Source organism: Podarcis erhardii (genome assembly GCF_964252035.2).
Source record: "Podarcis erhardii genome assembly, chromosome: 13".
Taxonomy (NCBI): domain Eukaryota; kingdom Metazoa; phylum Chordata; class Lepidosauria; order Squamata; family Lacertidae; genus Podarcis; species Podarcis erhardii.
Genome location: NC_138502.1, coordinates 10,227,732 through 10,247,340, shown reverse-complemented (window position 1 = coordinate 10,247,340; position 19,609 = coordinate 10,227,732). Strand labels below are relative to the sequence as shown.

At 44.8% G+C, this 19,609-nt stretch overlaps 1 protein-coding gene across 4 annotated transcripts in view; it reads left to right on the top strand.

The window, feature by feature from the left end:
* The window catches only part of ADCY4 (adenylate cyclase 4), a 72,769-nt gene that overhangs the window by 45,268 nt on the left and 7,892 nt on the right, over positions 1–19,609 (top strand). For 3 of the 4 annotated variants that reach the window (XM_081835388.1, XM_081835389.1, XM_081835387.1), the window contains exons 12-23: positions 925–968; positions 2,100–2,186; positions 2,919–2,988; positions 3,994–4,091; positions 6,368–6,452; positions 7,661–7,798; positions 7,905–8,012; positions 8,270–8,454; positions 9,294–9,378; positions 11,986–12,144; positions 13,603–13,752; positions 16,550–16,657. In XM_081835388.1, coding sequence (XP_081691514.1) covers positions 925–968; positions 2,100–2,186; positions 2,919–2,988; positions 3,994–4,091; positions 6,368–6,452; positions 7,661–7,798; positions 7,905–8,012; positions 8,270–8,454; positions 9,294–9,378; positions 11,986–12,144; positions 13,603–13,752; positions 16,550–16,657 — 1,317 coding nt within the window. The remainder of the gene's footprint in view (positions 1–924; positions 969–2,099; positions 2,187–2,918; positions 2,989–3,993; positions 4,092–6,367; positions 6,453–7,660; positions 7,799–7,904; positions 8,013–8,269; positions 8,455–9,293; positions 9,379–11,985; positions 12,145–13,602; positions 13,753–16,549; positions 16,658–19,609) is intronic. The other variant, XM_081835390.1, reaches the window with a different exon arrangement.

Here is a 19,609-nt window from a genome sequence, read left to right as displayed (position 1 = left end):
TCAGTGTCAAGAACACCGATCTAGGTGAGCCCCCTAGTCTGACTCAGTATAAGACATCTTCCTGTGTGTGCCAAATGCATCATTAGCAATGATGTCAGAGGAATTTGCAAATGAATGGCAAGTGTGGGCGCCCATCTCCTGCTGCAGGAGGAAGGACCATGGCTGAACGGTAGAACATCTGCTATGCACACACAAGGTCCCAGGTTAAATCCTCGGTGTCCCCAGATAGAAATGGGAAAGATTCCTTGTCTGAAACCCTGGAGAGCTTTTTCCGGTCAGTGTAGACAGTATTGTGGTCTGACTTAGTAAAAGGTAGCTTCCTACTTTTCTAAATCCACTCTCAACTAAAGGCAGAACCTTTAGCAGTCCCTCTGTAACAGGCACCCCCAAACTCGGCCCTCCAGATGTTTTGGGACTACAACTCCCATCACCCCTAGCTAACAGGAGCAGCGGTCAGGGATGATGGGAACTGTAGTCCCAAAACATCTGGAGGGCCGAGTTTGGGGGGTGCCTGCTCTATAATGCGAATGTGCTCTAGCTGTGAGATGAATATTGCAGGCTGTCCATTTGGCAGCACTGTCTAAGGGAGCTTCATTTCAATCACAAACCATCAAATTCAGGTTTCCAAATTAAAGCTGATCTGGAGGGTTTGCCCCACAAACCCACCCTCCCCCTCCGCAAAAAAAGAGAAAGGATTGTATTATTTTGCAATAAGGAAAGTGATAGGAAAATGCACCGGAAAATGTGGGATAAGGTTTGCTTGATTTAGCATCCTCTTGTTTCCCTGCAAACAATTTGCTCAATAAATATTTGACATTGTCTAGCTTCCCTGCAAACAAATTGGGATGGAAGCTAGGCGAAGAAGCTCCCTGGGAGGAATCAGGCTCTCAGCTGTGTCCCTACAGTGTTTCTGTTTCCTTGCAGGAGATCTCTCTGGGGTCCTTGAACCAGCAGAAGACCTTGGAACGGTAACAAGGGGGGTATCTTGTTTAGAGGGGGGAGAGGAGGAAGAGGCCGACAAGCAAATAGATTACTGAGAAAAGAATGGGGTGGTGGGGAGAGGAAGAGATAGAGCAAAATGTACATTGTGTCTGGTGTTATCACACTGTGGATTGGAGCCAGGATGTTGCGGTCTAGCTTCCTTCTGTGGGTACTGTGATGTTCTGCAGATCTGTAGGGCTAGAGTTCTTCCATGGCTAGAACTGCATGTTAGGTCTGTGGTTCTGACAGCTGCAGAGCCACCGTGGGATGGAATGGGAGTCTAATGGAATCTGTCACAATTCCTTAGGGTTCTGTTGTCAGCTAGGTAGGTCTCTCAATGTGGGTGAGCCCTAAAACAAGGCAAGGGTGCTCTGGAGCCACCTAAACCACCCCTCGTCTGCAGTAAGTTTAGTGGCACAGTGGAGGGCAGAATTAATATTGGGAGGGGAAGCAGTGGAAAGCTGGCAGACAGCTGGGTGAACATCCTAATTGACCAAGTGTTTTTTTTTTTTGGAGTGGAACCTAATGCTGGTGTTGGGCCATTCTACACGTCACCTGATTCTGAGATGCTAATCCACTCTTTCCCAGCAGTGATGAGCTCCAGAGGTTGCTGGACTCCAGCTTCCTTCATCCCTGGCCATTGGCCATGCTGGCTGGGGCTGATGGGAGATGGAGCCCAGCAAAATCCAAAGGGTACCAGATTGTGGAAGATTGTGCTAAACACTTCCTAAAGCCCCTGCTATTTCCCATTGAGTTGAGGGGAGGAATGTTGTTGTTGACTTAAGATCCCTGCCAGAAATGGGGCTTGCAAGTTGTGCTGACCAGTGTGCCATGGTGATGCCAGGTGATGGACAAGTGAGTGGCCTCACCCATCTCTCAAGATATGGGGGTTGGGAGAAGTGAGGATCTGGCCTGCCAGCTGGTAAAATACCCCCCACTTTCCCATCTTAGATAAAGAAAATTGGGTGTCCAGTTGCTTACTCAGTCGTGCCCTCTGCTGTCTATTTGTTTTATTCTCTCTGTTGTGCTGTTTGGGCATTTCATGCTGCGTTCCTTTGATTTCTGTGCGATTCCTCAATACCCTGCTCACTCTTTCTCCTCTCCTGGCTGTATTACAGGGGCCGTGCCCCCAGGAACCCAGATGAAGACCTGGAAGGAGTGGACGAGAAGTTCTTTCAGCTCATCGAACAGCTTAACTCACAGAAGTGCGTCAATGAGACTGTGCGAGGGGTGGGGTGGGGAGAGGAAAACGGAGGTACAGGAAAGAAGCAGGGATAATTACAAAATCAGATGCAACAGAGGAAAGGGCTTCTGCTAGCATGAAATAATGGCACACAAGAGGGCATTTGGATGAGTGCAGCTTGTCACGTAATTTCATTGCAGGAATAAGAGGAGCTGCATCTTTGAAGTTTCTGCTTCCTGCACCACTGCTACAAGAGTCCTGTTCCCTGTTGCAGTGGATCATACATAGCAAGAAAAGCAAAAAAGCAAAGGAAAGGAGCAAAGGAAAAGGAGAGGATAACCTACCTCTTCTCCCCCAGTCACAAACAGCGCTAGGAACCAGTTTGCCTGCTGTTTGTTTTTACTGAGTTTTTTATATTTTGTTGGGAGCCTCCCAGAGTGGTTGGGGCAACCCAGTCAGATGGGTGGCATATAAATAATAAAATTATTTTATTATTAAATCATTACTATTAACTGTTTCCCAAGCCCTTTACCTATCTACTATTCCATGAGATACCCAATGCCTCCCGTACGCCACATTCACTACTGTTAAACAACCATGCCCCTCTCCCTGTTTGAGTATGAGTTTGTGGGTTGCAAGGGAATCTGGAGCCAAATCTAATCTCCATTTTAGGGAGAGGTAGATGGGCGGAAGCAAGTGGGAATGTTGCCCAAGGAAAAATTTCCCATTTTCTTCCTACACTTCTCCCCTGCAGGCAATGGAAGGAATCAGAAGATTTGAATCGCATTACACTGTACTTCAAGGAAAAATCCCTTGAGAAGGAGGTAAAGGACTTGGGTGTTCTTTTGTTTGTCGAGTGCTCCAATATGAAGTCAGGCTCGCCCCTACCATTAGGCAGAGTGAGGCCTCAGGTGGCAAATGTCGGAGGGCAGCAGGGGCAGCCCTCCTGTTGTTTCTTGGTACTGAAATAAGATTTGGGATTCACTCTCGCTAGATTTAGTGATGAACGCCAACCTGAACGGCTTTAAAAGAGGACTAGACTAATTCATGGAGGATGAGGCTAAGAGTGGCTACTAGCCATGATGACTATGCTCTGCCTCTGCAAGAGGCTGAAAATGTGGGGTGTAACATAAGTAGTCAAATACAACACTTCCTGTTTGCTCTGGGCGGGCACACGGGGCATGTTACTGCAGCCAGGACGACTTCCTGTCACACCTCTCTGGAGCATCCTCCCCTTGCGTGTGACCAGGTAGATGGGTGTGACCCTGGGTGACCCCATAAAAGGGCTGGTCATGCAGCCATCTTCCCTCCTTCTTCTTTTGATGCTGTTCTCTTGATGATTTTGCTGTCTGCTGGCCCTCAGCCAGCAGCACACGGGCTCCTTTCCCTACATGGGATGAACCCACTCTCTTTTCTGTAACTACAAGCTAAAGTCTGCCTTCAGGGAACCTACTGTGAACTGAATGTAAGTAAACTTCTTATCGTTACTTTTAAGAAAAGTCTATTGTGTCGTTATTCTTTTTGAGAGGGAACAAAGGGGATTTACCAGGAATGAACCCAATCTGGACAAGCCAGATTGAATTGCTTAAGTAAAGAGATTCAAACGAATCTACCAACTAGCTTCCTACAATATATTGGGGAATGTACTCGGCCACTGACTCACTAGTGTGAGTGAGGAAAGATAATATTTCATCAATATATCCTCTCCTACTATCCACAACATTCCCACAGAGAATGATGTAGAACAAAGTGGGGATGTTGTGCAGAGCAGCCCTTGCCCCTGTTTTCACAGTTGCTCACCCTGGGTTCTCTCTCTTTGCCTTCTCCAGTATCGCCTCTCCGCGCTTCCATCTTTTAATTACTACACAGCCTGCACCTTCCTGGTTTTCCTCTCCAACTTTCTCATCCAGATCCTCGTGGTTTACAAGTAAGCAGGAAGAGGGTGAGGAGAGGATGGGTGGGTGGGTGAGTTATTTATGTAGGCAGAACTGGACCCTAAAGGATATGAAGACTTTGCCTTTTGGGATTAGGGATTTAGAACTACCCCTTGTTTGCATAGCTGGTTACTTTTCTAAGGGTTCCCCTAGATGACCTGTTTATTGAGCATTCATCCTGATTTGCTTGCACAAAGCTTATGCAGCGGTTAGACTACTTGGCCCACCAGATGCCTCTTTTAATTGTGCACTCATGATGGTATTGGGGTGGTTATATACTGTTTTATCCAGCTTTCAATACTGTCTACACCCACAGAAGTTTGGGAGAAGAGATACTGTATTGTTTCAAACTGATGCATGCCCCATAACTTTCTGAAATCCTGTGTGATTTTTATATCATAACTGCTCTGGTTTATTTTTCGTACTGCTTTTTGTTGCACAAGAATTCCCTTCCAGGCAGCAAAGGCTGGGAAAGCATTGCAGAACATCTCACAAAGTGAAATGATGTCTGGATTGTCCAGTATAAATTCACCACTTATGCATCAATGACTTGGGGCAACACCTCAGCACCCCAGCAGTCCAGAAGGACGCTGCATCCAATTACAGTGGTGCCTCGCAAGACGAAATTAATCCGTTCCGTGAGGCTCTTCGTCTAGCGGTTTTTCCGTCTTGCAAAGCAAGCCCATTGACGGCTTAGCGGCTTAGCGCTATTAGCGGTTTAGCGGCTTTTAGCGGATCAGCTGATAAGTGGCTCAGGGGCTTAGGAAAAGGGGGGAAAGGGGGAAAAACCCACAGGAACTCGCAAGACATTTCGTTTTGCGAAGCAAGCCCATAGGGAAATTCGTTTTGCAAAGCGCCTCCAAAACGGAAAACCCTTTCGTCTAGCGGGTTTTCCGTCTTGCGAGGCGTTCGTCTTGCGGGGTACCACTGTATTGAACATTCGTTTTGATTAGTTTGTGGGGGAAGTTAATCTAAGGGTGTTTAATCATTTGCCCATCCCACAGTTTTCAATGCATTTCCCAATCACTTTCCTAACCACAAAAAGTCTGTTTTTATTTTCAAAGTGGATTTCTTGGGCTAGGGTGACAGAGCTCTTTAAACCACTTCCACTGCGCAAACCTCTGTTTCCTGGTATGCGCTTGAATTCCTCCCCCAAGCCATAGAGGGGCCTGACTTGGATTGAGACAGGGATGTGATAAGAGGGGGAGATATCACCCTTTGCTCCTGTTGTGCATGCCTGGCTGGCTGGAATCCTCCTCCCCCCCCCTCACATGCTTTTTGCAGTGGGATGAAAATGGTGTGCAGGTTTTCAGGTTCAGCAGAGCTCTTCTTCTGCTTGAGTGATAGCTAATGGTAAACCAAAGCAAACTCCCCGTGAAAGTTGTAGAATGGAGATTGTAGAAAAGAGGGTTGGAGGGGAGATGTTCCCTCTGGGCACAATGGAATTCCCCATCTGTTGTTTGTAACGGCCTTAATTTGGAAAGAAGGTGCTTTTCTTTTTAAGTTGGGCAGCATACCTATAAGTGTGTTTACTTGGATATTATGTGTGACAGAGATCTGTGGGGTTTACCTTCTAGTAAGTATGTTTAGGTGTTCACCCCAAATTAGATTAGACCAGGGCTGGGAACCTGTGTGTTTCCAGACATTGGACTACAACTCCCATCATCCTTGGACCATTGGCTGTGCTTTCTGGAGCTGATTGATGGGAGTTGGAGTCCAACAGCATTTTCTTGGGCTAGACTATTTGAGGCAAAAAGTTGTCATGCGGCTGCAACGATCAAAGCCTCGCTTCCCTTTTAAAACATCAAAGCAGGCAGTTCATTTGAATCTAGCACTGACTGGAACCAAGAATGAGTTTCTAGTCCTCATAGAGGCACAGATAAGTCTGGAAACGGTGAGCAGTGCCTTGTGGGTAATGACACGGTTGTAGGATGCTGAGTATGCCAAGGGGTGCATATTTTTGTGAATGGGGTTCAAACTGCAAGAAAGGGGATTTCTGCTAAACATTAGAAAGAACTTCCTGTCAGCAGGAGCTGTTTAATAGCAGTGGCAGACAGCTTTGGGAAATGATGGACTATCCCTTGTTAGATTTTTTTTTTAAGTACAGCATGAATAGCTACCTATCAGAGATGGGGAACCTGTGGCTCAGAGATGGGGAACCTGTGGCTCTAATGCTTGGCTCCTTCCCAGAATCAGCAGAAGGGGAACAAAAAAATTAAATGCAAAATGCATGCCATGTTTAGTTGCCTTGTCTGCTCTTTCCATCCAGGACAGAAGCGTTGGGGATATCCTATGGAATTTCCTTCTTCCTCTTTTTCCTCCTCCTCCTCACTTGTTTTGCAGGCCGCCTGGCAGTAAGTCGTGCTGATTTTACTTCTCAATCCCCCCCCCATTGTTATGTACTGAAGTTCTCACCCTGGGCCAGCAGGGGGATACTGTTGATAGTTCAGGTCCACATATGCAAATAAGGGATCGAAAGTGACGTTCAGTGATTGGATAGTTACAGAAAGCTGTTACAGTTACATTGTACTGGAGCTCTATATAAGCAAGCTGGTTGAACCCTTCAGTTCAGTTCTGTTCTGACCTGTGAATAAACAAGAGCTGTTTGGAGAATCACTGTGTCGTCTGATATGTTCACCCACAACCTAACACCCATCATGCAACTTTCCCAGCATCCCTAAGGAATGTGGGATACAGCCTTGCACCCAGTCAACCCATAGGCCCATCTAGCTCAGTATCGCTGACACTGGTTGTCATCAGTTTCAGCTGGGGTGTTTTTCTATGGATGGAGGGAGGAATAGATGGATGCCGGGGAACAAATCACAGGACCTGAGCTATGGCCCTTTGCCACTTCTCTTTTTTTTCCTGGGCTGTCAGAGCATGGATATGATGAAACATTGTGGTTGGAGGATTCCTGGGGCCCTGCTGCTGCTACAAGGAGCTTGGTAGCCCTGCTTGCAGGAGTTATTTATAGGGTTGAAGTTTGCAACTGTATTGTCTGTGCTAAGAGAGGACACCATTGAGAGGAAGCAAAATGGCTTGACCTCAGCTTTTTTCTGCCAGCAGGGTTCTTCGTTCAAAACTAGCCACCTGTGAAACCGAGAAGAGCGGAAGAGGTTTTAAGGTGCAAAAGCAGTGGTTGAGGGACTCCTCTGTTTGCTTCCCATACTGTGCTTTGTGTCACCTTACTGCAGAGTTGGTGAACCTCTTTTTTTTTAAGCCCACCTCTCTATCCTCCATCCAGCAGGAGGTGCTACCAGAATGCAAGGACACAGCCAGGCAAAGCAATGCATCTGGTTGGCCACTGCGAGAACAGGGTGCTGTGCTAGGTGGGCCCTTGACCTGACCCAGCAGGCTTTTATTATGCCCTTAATAGAGCTTATGAAATCGGCACAACTCAGTTTTGCTCCATTATGTTTAGGTGGCTCTTAAGATGCAATAGAAACTCATAGCTATCTGATTAAAATCTAACGTTAGGAGCAGTTAGAGGGTGGAGAAATAAGAAAACGGGACAACAGATGTTCTTGACTCTTTTTCCGCCCCACTCCTTCTTTTGCACCAGAAGTGCTTCCTGAAAGGTCCAAAAGCCTTATCCTGGGTCCCCTCCATCTCAGACAGCATCTGCACCCAGCCGTGGCTGCGAGTCTCTTTGGGCATCACCACCATCCTGGTGGTTCTCACCATGGCGGTGCTGAATTTGGTAGGAGACATTTTTGGCTCAGTGCTCCTCGTGTGTCGCCAACCTGTGCCTCGCCTCATCCCTTCTAAAACTCTCCTTCTCTCTCCTTTCCTGGGCGGATTATTAGTTCTTCATGCCAGAGACGTCCTGCTTTTCGAAAGCTCAGAATTTGACTACGGGGGGCTCGAACGCCACACAAGAGTTTGCTCGCTTTAACTCGCTCTTCAGTGTGCCAGTAAGTATGTAACCCAGGCATAGGCAAACTGGACCCTCCAAATATTTTGAGACTACAATTCCCATCATCCCTGACCACTGGTCCTGTTAGTGAGGGATGATGGGAGTTGTAGTCCCAAAACATCTGGAGGGCCAAGTTTGCCTATGCCTGATGTAACCCTTCGGATGCAGTTGTTTTTCCCTAGCTGTTGCTGATGAGGTTTAGCCCTCTTTTTTAACCACATTGTTTTTTACTGCCCTGCTCTCTTCCCCCTCCAGTATTACATCTACTGCTGCATCTTGGGGTTCCTCTCATGCTCCCTCTTCCTGCACATGAACTTTGAGCTCAAGCTCACCATGCTGACCCTCTGCCTCGTCGTCTACAACGTGCTGTTCCTCCACACCCACTCGTGGCTCTCCGACTGCTACGTCTCCCGCCTCTACCCCAACCAGACAGCTCTCAGGTAACTAGTCCTCATGGAACCGGCGGCAACGTCCTGGCATAAAGGGCAGAAACCAAGTGGAGGCTACCCAAGCCATTTGCAACGTTAGCGAGGATCTTTTTTGAGTGAGTGTCATGGGTGCTGCTCCCTATGGACTCCATCTCCCCACCCTCCCCCCAGAGTAAGAAATAGAGAAGAAGTGTGCACAGTGCTTTTTTTCATGGGGGGGGGGGACACAGGGGTACGCATACCCTTAAACATTTTGTAAATCTAAGTTTGGCCTCATTGAGGGCCAGTATTTCAAAATGAGTAGGAAAATGAGAGTACCCCTAAACATATATATATATTTTTAAAAGGACTAAGTGTGCATATACACTCCATCTCTCCAATTGATCTGGGTTGGTTACAGCATGATCAGTCTGGTTCTGGATGAACCCATGAGAGCTGAAAGAGGAAGTGGGAAATAGAGCCACTCTACCAACTTCCTCCTTCAGCTCTATGTGCTTTTCAAGGGAGGAAAAAGTCGCCACCTCAACGGGCTGTCTGTATGTGCTTGCATTTAAAAAACTTTGCAGGCACCAGTGGAAAGCTTTAAAGGCACTATTGTATCTGTGGGCACCATCTTGGCAACGCCTGGTGTCATTTGTCCAGAAGCAGCCCCTCCTGACCCACCCTAAATAAGATGACTCGCCCTTGTTCCTGGGAATCATGCCTGGGGAGAGTGCTTCTTATTGTAGCTTCCCATGGACATATTTGGTTCAGATGTGAGACCTTGAGGATTATGGGAGAGGGTTGACCCAAGAGTGATGTTCTCTTCTTCCCCTTCTTCTTCTTTTTAACCCCCCCCCCCCCGCCTCTAGACCTGGGGTGCTGAAGGAGCCTAAGGTGATGGGAGCATTCTCGTTCTTCGTCTTCTTCTTCACCCTCTTGGCTCTGGCCAGGCAGGTAAATTGGTTTCCTATCAGCCCTCAAGAAGGCAAGCGTCCATTTCAAGAAGAGCTTATTTCTCTGTCCTTCATATGTTCTCCACAATCATCTATCCATACAGCTTACTATTAACTTTTTTTTAAAAAAGGAGATGTGGAGATCACACTCTATACTGCCAGGCTTCCAATCAAACAAGACAACAGCAGCAAAGGAAAATGGATTGGGATGGATGAGGACGTAAGCAGGTTCAAGTTCTTAGCCCAAGCTTTCAAAGATTGGGTGGAAAAGTTCAAGGAGGTTTCCCAGTTGTACTGTTGGGGTGGTCCTTCATCCCGTCTACCTCCCTCCTTTACTGCAACCATAATGTAATAACTTATGCTAGGGAAGAGTTGGTGGAGGGTGGGTTCTGGCTTTCCGGCCAGAATTGCCTGCATGTCTTCCATGGAACAACTTGTGCATTGCAGAGGATTGTCTTATATGGGCTGCGAGGGATAAGCAATTTTGCAGACGAAGGATGGCATTACTTAGGTATTGCATCCTTCACAACCATCTGATGTGGGTTGGGTGCCTGTTTGCTTTGCTGTGCCATGCAAGAAACCACTGTTTCCTGTGTTGCCTTCTAGGTCATCTCTCTCTTTCTCTTCTCTCCCCCCCCCCCCCATCTCAGCCCCAGCAACTTCCCCTTCTGATTGTGGTTTGATTGTTTGCGGTCTATGCCTATGCTTGTCAAGCAGGGTTTGACAGCATTTTTCATGTAGTACAAGTGGGAAAGAACAGTGAAGGAGGCCACATCAACACTGCACACTTAAATCACTAAAATGCTACTTTAAACACTCATGGCTCCCCCCCCAAAAGAATCCTGGGAATTGTAGTTTTCTAGGGGTGTTGAAAGTTGTTAGGAGACGCCTAATCTCACAGAGCTAAATTTCCCAGAGTTCTCAGAGTTCCTAGACATAGATTGTTAAACCACTCTGTGAATTGTAGCTCTGTGATTAATTGTAGCTCTCAGCACCTTTAACAAGCTACAGTTCCCATGATTCATGGAGGGAGGGTTATTTAAAGTGGTGTAACAGCATTTCCGTGCGCTGCTCTGGTTTGCCAGAAGCGGCTTAGTCATGCTGGCCACATGACCCGGAAGCTGTACACCGGCTCCCTCGGCCAATAAAGCGAGATGAACGCCGCAACCCCAGAGTCGGCCACGACTGGACCTAATGGTCAGGGGTCCCTTTACCTTTACCTTTAACAGAATTTTAAGTGGAAGGTCCAGGTAGAGACTCTTATCTTTTTGCCCAAGGTGTGGTTTTCTCACTTTACATATTTGATTTGGGAAAGAAGTGCAGCTCAATGGAATTACCGTATTTTTCGCTCCATAGCACGCACCCGACCATAACACGCACATAGTTTTTAGAGGAGGAAAATCCGTAGGCATGCCACCCATAGGCATTCCCTCCATAACACGCACAGACATTTCCCCTTACTTTTTTGGAGGAAAAAAGTGAGTGTTATGGTGCAAAAAATACGGTACTTTTCTTCATGTGATTTGTTTTTTTAGTTGGGGAAGGGTTTTTGCAGCAAGCCAAGATTCAATCTCTGATATCTTCAGATGGGACAGGGAAAGGTTTCCAGCCTAGAATTATGGTGAGCAGCTGCCAGTCAGAATTTACAGAACTGAAGTGGATGGACTGACTTGGAATAGGCAGAGGTTTAGTGGTCTGGTGTCTCAATAGAGTATCATCTCCTAGGAGAACCTTTTAGCCACTGAGAATAACTCTTTTCACCCTTTGTGCTGATTGGAGCCAATCAGAGTGAAAGGAGGAGAGACAGCCACTCAGGATTGGCTCCTAGGGTCACTCTGGAGGAGGCATGTAGCAAGCGACTTATTCCGTATGCTCCAAAATTGAGTGTTCAGGAGCAACGAAAAGACACGGTGGCTCCCTTTCAAGAGAATGGTGTGCAAGTTCTGGAACTTAAGGGAAAACACAACTTAAATCACTCCAAAAGAAGATATTGAATGTGAGAGCCATTTACAAATATCTAAAGGGCTGTCACATGGAATTTGCAGCAAACCTGTTTTCTCATGCTCCAGAGGACACCTGACAATTAAGTCCAGTTGCGAACGACTCTGGGGTTGTGTGCTCATCTCGCTTTAAAGGCCAAGGGAGCCAGTGTTCGTCTGCTTTTGCAGACAGTTTGTCCGGATCATGTGGCCAGCATGACTAAGCTGCTTCTGGTGGAACCAGAGCAGCGCATGGAAACGTTGTTTACCTTCCTGCCAAAGCGATACCGATTTATCTACTTGCACTGTGTGCTTTCGAACTGCTAGGTTGGCAGAAGCTAGGACTGAACAATGGGAGCTCACCCTGTCGTGGATATTTGAACCGCCAACCTTTCGATCAGCAAGCCCAAGAGGCTCAGTGGTTTAACCCACAGCGCCACTCACATCCCTATGTTTTACTGCGTTTTTAATACTCTGTTGGGAGCAGCCCAGAGTAGCTGGGGAAACCCAGCTGGACGGGTGGAGTATTAATAATAAATTATTATTATTAATATCAAAGGGGTATCCTTCAGCTTTCCCCTCCCTTCCTAACCCCCTTTTGTCTTTCTCTCCCCATCCCTGTCTCTCAGAATGAATATTACTGCCGTCTAGATTTCCTTTGGAAGAAGAAGTTCAAGGAAGAACGTGAGGAGATTGAAACCATGGAGAACCTCAACCGTGTCTTGCTGGAGAATGTGCTTCCCGCTGATGTAGCTCAGCAGTTCATTCGCCAGAACCGGCGCAATGAGGTGAGTTTTGAAGCTTGATGGCCAAAGACCCAAGGGGAGATGATTTGTGAAAAGAGGTCTTACTAAAGAGCCCACTCTGGGAGAAGAAATAAAGGGGTGTCTAAGCCAAGGACCAGAAATGCTTTGGTACTGAACCAGTCCAATCCAAAGGCACCTCTGAAAAATCAGTGGAAGTAATAACCCTCTTTGCTGTACGAGTGACTAGGTTGCAGTGCTTATCACTGCATTTCAAGAGGAGGTCCATGAAAATTTAATATTTAGGTCAATTGCAAACTTACAGATATCGAAACGCTGCATAACCTCAAAAAAATCACTCTGTGATAATTTCCAAAACTTCAGACTGGGTCCTGAACAAATAAAAAATGAAATGTAGATATTATTTTCCTGAAGATAATAAATGAGGTGAGGACCCAACTGCAGTTTGTTTGTTTGTTTATTTATTTAGTTGGCAAGATTTAAGTGTCATTGTATCAAAAAAAAACTATGTGGTTTGCATGAAATAGTTTAGAACAGTCATTTAAAAATAGCTTTTGGTTGTCACTAGAATGACAGTAACACAGATGGTCTTTTCCACTGAGAATTGAACTGGCAAAATTGTATCTGGCATTGATGGAGAAGCTGACTCATGATGTAAGCAGACACGTATGGAAATGTGTGGTTTCCATTTCTGACTTAAAAAAAAAGATTCTACCTCTGAAGCTTTAAAACCCTCTGCTTCATATGCTGGTTTTTTGAAGAGACTCTGTGAATTGACATGACTTGTTCCTCTTTTTCTTTTCATGAATTCTGTATACAGATATGATACATAATCTCTGTACTTGTATGATTTTCTTTCTTTCTTTCTTTCTTTCTTTCTTTCTTTCTTTCTTTCTTTCTTTCTTTTTTTCATTTCATTGAAAAACTATAGAGACAGATCTATAGATACAGATATAATAAATCATATAGCCAAATACAGAATTTCACAATAAATCTGATTTCGGAATTCCATTAAGCCATAGCATTTTGTCAGCATTTTGCCTTCCATGTATTCAATGCAATATTTATTTTATGTGATAAGAATTCACATATTCTGTATGTTGCCCCCTGTTACCTCCCACTACCCACCCTAGAAGAAAGAGTTGGTTATTATAAGGTTGCTTGTGACCACTACATGCCCAAATGCTGGAGCAGTGGCTGGAGTGTAGGACTCGGGAGACGAAGGCTGAAGCCTCCACTCTAGGGCCAGTCACTTAGTCTGACCTACCTCACAGGGCTGTTGAGAGGATAAAATGGAGAGAGAGGGGAGAATTATGTTTTGTGCACCACCACGAGCTCCTTGAAGGAAAAGTGGCATAGAAAAGTAATGTATAAATGAAGAGATTGGGTGGGTGGGGAATTTGCCTCCATGTCATTAATTTTTAAGGGTTGTCCTGCCTGCTGAGGTCTGATAATGCCCTCCACCCCACCTTTCTCCCCTAGCAGGATCTTTACCACCAGTCTTATGACTGCGTCTGTGTCCTCTTCGCCTCCATCCCAGACTTCAAAGAATTTTACTCTGAATCGAATGTAAACCATGAAGGACTCGAATGCCTTCGGCTACTCAACGAGATCATTGCCGACTTTGATGAGGTATCAGGAGTTCTAGTCTTTATTTAAATGTTGTTGTTATTGTTGCTTGAACAGCTTTTCTTTTCTAATTTTTTTTTGTTTGATTTTACAAGTGTAGAGTTATAACAATACAAAACAGGTTTCCTATATAGAGATTACTCCGAACCTCTGGGCTTCTCACCTTCCCCTCCATGGGTCCTACTGTCAACCTTTTCAACTGCATATTCTCCAGTAATCCATATTTTATGTCTCTCCATTTTGTCCATAATATTTGCTACATTACAAGTGTTATTGCAATCCTGCTAATGTTTTCATCTGCTAACAGTGGTCTCCCAGGTAAATTATATTCTGCTTGCCCCTTCCACTTCCTAGCTATCATAATTTGTGCAGCTGTCAATAAATTTGTGAGCAAGTCCTTCATAGCCTGCGAACCTTCCACCCCATCGTAAATTGATAATAATGCTACCTCTGGACTTTTGGTCAGCTTTAACCCAGTTATTTTTAACCCAGTTATTATTGAAAAGCACTGGGAGCATATTCACCCAGTGCTTTTCCAGCTGCACTGGCTCCCGGTAGAGTACAGGGTCAGATTTAAGGTGCTGCTTTTGACCTTTAAAGCCCTTCACGGCCTAGGACCCTCGTACCTATGGGACCGCCTCTCCCGGTATGCCCCACGGAGAGCCTCAAGGTCCATAAATAACAACACCCTAGTGGTCCCAGGCCCTAAGGAAGTTAGATTGGCTTCAACCAGAGCCAGGGCCTTTTCAACTCTGGCTCTGGCCTGGTGGAACGCTCTGCCTCATGAGACCAGGGCCCTGCAGGATCTGATTTCTTTCCGCAGGGCCTGTAAGACAGAGCTGTTCCGCCTGGCCTTTGGCTTTGAGCCAATTTGATTCCCTCCCTCCCTCTCTTTCTTTTTTCTTTTCCTTCTCCTCCTGCGATGAGGCTACATTTTAATATTTTAATGTTCCATTATTTTAATGTTGTATTTTATTTTTGTTTTTAAGTTGTAATCATTCATCTTGTTTTTATTATTGCTTGTAAGCCGCTCTGAGCCCGGCCTTGGCTGGGGAGGGCGGGGTATAAATAAAATATTATTATTATTATTATTATTATTATTATTATTATTATTATTATTATTTCTGTTATCTCCTTAAACACCCTTTGCCAAAAAAATGTACATATTCACAGCCCCACCACATGTGAACATAATTCCCTGTTTCCTGGCACCTCCTCCAACATAACACCAAATACCCCTTGTTTATTTGATTTAATCTGACTGGTGTTAAATACCATCTCCAAACTAATTTATAATGATTTTCTTTTATTCTTATAGACAACATTTTCAACGTGCGTTTCTCCCATATGAGAAAAACACATTTTAAGACAGCGGGATGTGGGAATGTGCTCTAAGTGACCTAAGCATCATAACATTGCCAGTCTCTTCTCCCTCCTTTACATCCTATGGTGTGGATGTGATCACAGAGAAAATTCTGGACTAGATGGAACAGTCTTCCCCAACCTGATGCCCTCCAGATACTGTCAAACTGCAGCTCCCATCAACTCCAACCGTCAGGGCTTAAATGCTACTTATATGCCAAAATAATATCTGATTGTAGGAGTTGATGAGAGCTGACATCCAAAATGCCTAGGGGAAAAGTTTGCTGGGGGAGATTGAGAAAGACTTTTGATGTGATCCAACAAGATGTTGAGATGCCTCCCACCTGCCTGGAAGTGGGTGCATATGATTCCACAGTAAAAACAAGAGTTTCATGTCCAACCACAAAAGTTACAGACTTTCTGTTGACAAAAAGGATGTGTCACTCGATAAGCAACTTTTGGGAATAGGATAAAAGTATGTGTTGAAGTGCCAGATACTTATAGTCCTGTTGTGGGATCATTCTTATATTAGTTGCCTTTGTCATACAACCTGCATATATTTAAAAATAACACTTTTTCTTATTTTTCTTTTTTTAAAGAGAAAATCTAAAAGTTCCCTCTCCCTCCCATATATTATGTTTTTATCAGCATTGCTGGAAAGTTGATGCGAATGTTTAGGAGACCCCTCCCAGAGTTACAATTCCAAGTGCCCATCACAAACTACAGTTCCCTGAATTCTTTGGAAGAAATCCATGACTACTAAAGTGGTATAAAAGTGTTTTAAATGATGCAACCTGCTTTACTGCTTTTTGCCACCTCTGCTACATTAAAAAAATGCCGTCAGCCCCGAGGATGAACATTTGCAGGAACTGCAAACAACCTATCAATTCCCTTTTCCCTATGGCCACTGCTCTGATCAAAATCCCCCCCCCCCCACTCTGCCCCTCTGCCAAGTGAAGTGTTTTGCAATAAACAAGTAGCTGGGTCACCAGGAGTGGAACAGATGAGGAAAGGAGAGAGCTGAACCACCTCTCATTCACACTTTCCCACCTGAAGCCCTTTGAATCACCTAAATGACTTACTGTAAGCAGCATAAAGTTGTCCCTTTCCTCAGGGTCGTTCCCAACACTACAATTCTATGATTCTTTCACAGGATTGAAGGTGTGGATGTAACATTCTGGACTAGATAAAGAAGACTTTTCCAACTTGGTGTCCTCCAGATATTGTTGTCCGCCTTAGCACCAGTTAGCCCCAGCCATCATAGCCAAGGGTCACTGCTTTAATGCCCAAATGACTTCTGATGACAGGAGTTGATAGGAGTTGCCATCCAAAATGTCTGAGGGGAAACCGTGTTGGCGAAGGCTGTTGTGATCCAACAGGAATGTTCTCAAGTTGATAACCATTGAAACAAGCCTTCTTCCTGTCTCTGTTTCAACAGCTCCTCCTGAAGCCCAAATTCAGTGGGGTGGAGAAAATTAAGACCATTGGTAGCACTTACATGGCAGCCACTGGCTTAAATGTGGTGGCTGGACAGGATAACCAACAGGTGAGGCCCTCCTTTCTTTGGCATGACTCTTTTGTTTCTCAAATCTGCCTGTGGCACCCTGATCCCATACTCCTCAACCCAGTCAGATTGGGGGGGGGTACAAATATAACAACAACAACAACCACAACAACCTGTCCTGGTAACTGGGACATCCCAATTTTTGTACCAGAGCATGGCGGCCATGGTCCCAAAGAAAGCACATCTTGGGGGCCGCAATCTTGCAGGGGTCATGTGACTCACATGCCTCTCTAAGCTCCATGTGCTTTTCAATACATATTAATTCTGTTGGATCTGGACTCTGTTGGATAGAATCAAAGAACCGTAGAATTTGTGGGATGGTTTACTTTTGCAGAGTTAAACAATCCCCATTATAAGTTTATGCAGCAATCAGCTTGTTGCTGACTCCTCTGAGTTCTACTAATAAAGTTGCCTTCCTGGTTAAAAATCCCTTTGAATCCCTCTCAAAGAATACACACACGAATCTGATTCATGTTAATATAAAACTATTTTACTCTCAGATTCATTCAGGTTTACAGAACTGTACCTGAAGGCAGGCTTAGGTTACATAACAAGCAAATAAAACTATACCAGAGGGAAGTTGGTCCTGAGGTGACTGCAACAGAGCAGTTATCTTTCAACACTACCAGCAACCAAAAAACTGGTTGTCACAGCGACCGGTTAGAACATGGAGGCCGTTAGTCCTCTGTCAGAATGTTGCACTTGACTTCACCTTTACATCCCACATACCCCTTCTCAGGCAGTACAGCATTAACAAAAGTAAACAACTTTAATCAACCACCCAGAGTCCCAGCTTTACACGTAGATTCTGGAAACTTTCTTTTGGCAGGGGCTTTGTCAGGATGTCAGCAGTCATCTCTTTGGTGCTGCCATAAGATTGTTCCACAAGTCCACTCCGAATCATTTCACGAATGTAGTGGTACTTCACCCCAATATGCTTGGTTCTTGCGTGGAACTTCTCACTCAGAGATAGCTTCATGCAACTTTGATTATCCTCTAGCAGCTTAACAGGTACCTTGCTCACCAACCCAAATCTGTCCTTAATGAACTGATCCAGCCAGGCAACCTCTCTGCATGCTTCTGTAGCTGCAACATACCTTCCCACAGAATTGTAGCGTTGGAAGGCATCTTGAGTTTCAGCAAGTCCAACCCCCTGCAATGAAGGAATCTCAGCTTGATCATACATGACAGATGGCCACCTAATATTTGCTTAGATTCCATAGAAAAGCAAAGTGACCAGAGTTTGTAACACCAGTGGTACTTGCTTAAAAATCTAACAGTGCTCATAGGCCGCAGAAGACAGGTCTCCTGACAAGATGAACATCTTCATTTTATTGTTTGGGAGCTAGAGAACCCCCAGATTTCTAACGCTTCCACAGCTTTCCTCCTGTGGTCCTTGGTGCCCTGATTGATTTTATATACTTGAGTTCACTGCAACCAAATTCCAAGGTTGTGTTGTCTCCCTCCTGCTGAGAAGTGAGTGTCTTTGTTCCCACAGCTTAATGAAAATAATGAAAATGCAGTTTCATGTCAAACCACAAAACCGGCTTTCCGCTTGACACAAATGATGTGTAGCTTGGTAAATAACTTCCACAGATATGATCAAAATATGCTTTGCTGTGCCAAAACCAATAGGCGTTTTTTGTGAGATGATGATGATTTGTTGCCTTTGTATGTATTTGAAATATATATATATATATATATATATATATATATATATATATATATGCTTTCGTAGATTTATTTCCCCCCCATGCATCACAACCCATATCAATCAATCAATCAATCAATCAATCAATCAAAGAGAGTTTTAACCAAATGCTATAACAATTTCCTTACCATTTGACAAATGGCAAATCCCAACATGCAGCATACAAGAATTACACAACACAAGATCTCAAGGGTTTAACACAAGGGAGATGAGTCGGAGTTCAAAAGTATCATCTGCTAACTCATCCCCAGCTAAACTTCCGTTAGACCTCTGAATCTCCAGCACAACGTGTTGCAATATTGTCTATCTCTCCCTTTGTTATCTTTCTTGTGACCAGAGCATAAAGCCCCACTTTATACGTCACAAAACAGTTAGCGTAACTCAGAAGAAAGTGAGCCGTTTCTGCTGTAGTAAACCTGCTTCCAGGAATTAGCGAAGGTTTCAGGAATCAGTCCCTATGCAAAGGGCAGATTAACAAGGAATGTGTAATGTCTTCCACCTGCTGTGGGCCACATATACAGATTCTGTCATCATATGAAATCCTATTTTAGCGGCCATCCAAGACTTTTGTGGGTATCACCTGAAATGCTCTATTTTCAGAAATGGGCACCATGGTGAAAATATGGATACACAGCTGGATCACAGTGCCATATCAGCATTGACACTACATACACAAACACACACCCTCCCATTTTTTTTGCTGTTTTGTAACAATGCATGTTTGCTGAATTAGTTCCTGTTCTGGAGATAATCACAAAGAATATGAGGGTAGTTTGTTTTTTTGTTTTTCTCCTGTCGTTTGCACTTGGTTTTTTCTTTGGACCATGATATACAAACCTGTCGATTCAGCTCTGCACAAATTGCCATTGACAGGGTTCCCACAAGTCCCTGAGCCAGTCCTTACCCATGTATGAAATATCTCATGCTCTTCAACCCAATGCTGGCGATATCTGAGGAGTGCCGCACTCGGCATCAGTCTGTCCTGTGAATGGCATGAATTGGAGTGGGCCCTGCTGCCTCACTCCTGAGGCAGTTGGGATGGCTGCCAATGGAGACAATTCTGGAAGGGGAGGAAGCCAACAGCTGTTAGTTCCAGCCAGTCCAAAAGCTTTGTTTTCTCAAGGCTGAGGACTTATTTCTCTGAGTCAGAGGAAGCCAGGTGGAATGTCAGTCAACTTTTCTTGTTGTCTGAATTTGTATGGTCTGTTCTTTTAAAGACTGTA